Source organism: Myotis myotis, unplaced genomic scaffold, assembly GCF_014108235.1.
Source record: "Myotis myotis isolate mMyoMyo1 unplaced genomic scaffold, mMyoMyo1.p scaffold_m19_p_11, whole genome shotgun sequence".
Lineage (NCBI taxonomy): Eukaryota > Metazoa > Chordata > Mammalia > Chiroptera > Vespertilionidae > Myotis > Myotis myotis.
Window position 1 is genome coordinate 51,616,771 of NW_023416315.1, and position 2,647 is coordinate 51,619,417.

Consider the following 2,647-nt stretch of genomic DNA (forward strand, 5'->3'; position numbering starts at 1 on the left):
GTATGGGGAGCACCCCCATGGCGGTCTATGAGAGCTTTGGCAAAGACAGGGGAGCATTGTGGAGTCACTATGGTTGTCATTCAGAGGCACAGAGGGAAAAAGCTAAGGAAACCTGACAGAGTTCTTCCCAACCAGCTGGTCCTCTGCCTCCTCACAGAGCTCCTTCTGTGAGGGACTAAGCCTGGCTGGGTCCCTCTGGCTCATTGTAGTGCTGTGTGGAGGCCTTTCAGCCTCTGCATCTGCCTGCATAGCACGGCCTTGAATGTCTCATTGCGGAGGGTGAAGATAAAGGGGTTCAGAAAGGGAGTGAGGACTGACGTCACCAAGGCTACAGTCTTATTGACTTCCACAGAATGTGCCTTGTCAGGCCTGACATAAAGGAAGATGGTGCTGCTGTAGCCAATGAAGACCAGGGTGAGGTGGGACCCACATGTAGAGAAAGCCTTCTGGCGGCCACTGGCAGAGGGGACCCGCAGCACAGTGTTCACAATGTAGCCATAGGAGAGGAGGGTCACCAGGAAGGAGCTGAGGACAAAGGCCAAGGCCATCACAAAGTCCCAGAATTCCAGCAGGCTGGTGTCTGAGCAGGATAGCTGCAGCAGAGGTGCATTGTCACAGAAGAAGTGGTTAATGACGTTGCCATGGCAATAATTGAGATGAGCCCGGGAGAAGACAGTGGGCACCATGGCGAGGAAAGGAGCTGCCCAGGCAGCCCCTGCCAGCCGGAAACACACAGGCCAGCTCATCAAAGTGCCATAGCGTAGTGGGTGGCAGATGGCCACAAAGCGGTCAAGGGCCATGTCTGACAGGATGAGGAAGGAGGTGGATCCCAGGGAAAAGTAGAAGTAGAATTGGACCAGGCAGTTCCTGAAGGAAATGACCTTGTGGGGGACCAGCAGGTCTGAGAGCATCCTGGGCACTGCAGTTGTGGTCACCAAGATCTCCAGCAGGGAAAAATTGCCCAGGAAGAAGTACATGGGAGTCCATAGGTGGGTGTCAGCTATGACAGAGACTATGATGATGGTGTTTCCCATGAAGGCAAGAAGATAAAGCACGAGGAAGGGCCCATACAGCAGAACCTGCAGGTCACCGAAACAAGAGAAGCTCAAAAGGACAAATTCAGAAGGGTGGCTCAGATTTGCCATGATCCAGAGGCTGGGTCCTGCATGGAAAGGAAACAAGGGACAGATGGAGAGGCAGAGATAGCAATAGATAGATAGATAGATAGATAATAGATGATAGATATGTGAGAGGGAGAGAGAGAGAGAGGGAGAGAAGGAGAGAGAGAGAGAGAGAGAGAGAGAGAGAGAGAGAGAGAGAGAGAGAGAGAATCATTGACTCCAAAACAAAGATAGAGATAGAGAAAGAGAACAGGGTGAAATAGGCAAGTAGGTGGTCAGTGATAAACAGAATGACAGAGAGAGAAAGATAAAGATAACTACATGGGAATATGAGAATCAGGGGAGTTAAGGAGTCATAGAAGTAAAAGCATAGGAAGGCATTGATAAGGTGAAAGAAAAACACAGAGGAGCAGATTAATAAAGAAAGACAACACAGCAACAGACATGGACATTTAGGAAGAAGGCAAATGAGAAACAATAGGAAGAGCAAATATGTGAGAGGGAAAAACCAGAAAAAGAAAAAGACAGGGAAGAGGAAACATGGAAAGAAAGAGAATTAGTGTGTCTAGAGCAGCCGTGGGCAAACTACGGCCCGCGGGCCGGATCTGGCCCATTTGAAATGAATAAAACTAAAAAAAAAAAAAAATACCGTACCCTTTTATGTAATGATGTTTACTTTGAATTTATATTAGTTCACACAAACACTTCATCCATACTTTTGTTCTGGCCCTCCGGTCCAGTTTAAGAACCCATTGTGGCCCTCGAGTCAAAAAGTTTGCCCACCCCTGGTAGAGTGTGTGTACGGTAGGGGTCTGTGTCATGACCCAGAAGCTGTGCACCAACCCCTTTCAAAAGGGTCCCTTCAAGTCTTTCTGGGCTGTCTCTCTGTTGAGAATTGTCCCTCATGCAAATTGCTCCAACTAGGTAGGATCAAGCAATTAATGGAAAGTCAGAGTTTTGAGTCAATCAATTTCTTTAGTGAGATCTTCTAGTATTATTTGCAAAGATAGAGAGCAGAAAGGACACAGCGAGTCACAGAGATAAGCCTCAGGACGAGGCAGCTGCTCTGCCAGCAACAGGAAGGTCATCAGCGTTCTGCCCAATGGTGCTGCCTTGCTGCTGCAGTCTCCCCTGTGCCTCCCTGACTCCCCTCACTCTCGCATGGTGGTTGGTGGAGGCATGACCTTGGACTGTGCTTGAATTCTGGTGTAACACTTGCTTGTTGTGGAATATCAGTCTGCTCCTCTCTATGACTTCCCTGTCTGGACCTTTATTTACTCAGCTATAAGATGAAGCTAATAACAGTACTAGCTTCCAGGGCTGCTGCAAAGGTTAAGTGAGTAAACTACTCAGTACAGTGACAGCACATGCTAGGGGCTCAAGCAGCTCTTGTGATTGTTCTCATGGTTCTTGCTACAGCTGCCAGTGAACTCATATTGCCTTTGCCCATCATCTCTCCACCTTCTTTGGGGCCAACAAGCGTATGAAATGGGTGTGTGTGTGTGTGTGTGTGTGTGTGTGTGTGT

At 48.5% G+C, this 2,647-nt stretch overlaps 1 protein-coding gene across 1 annotated transcript; it reads right to left on the reverse strand.

Annotated features, from left to right (window-relative positions):
- Nucleotides 1-200: 200 nt before the first annotated feature.
- LOC118666594 (olfactory receptor 6V1-like) lies at nucleotides 201-1,145 on the reverse strand. Its single transcript, XM_036328995.1, has one exon. The coding sequence runs from the start codon at nucleotides 1,143-1,145 to the stop codon at nucleotides 201-203; it is 945 nt and encodes a 314-aa protein (XP_036184888.1).
- Between the last annotated feature and the right edge of the window lie 1,502 nt (nucleotides 1,146-2,647).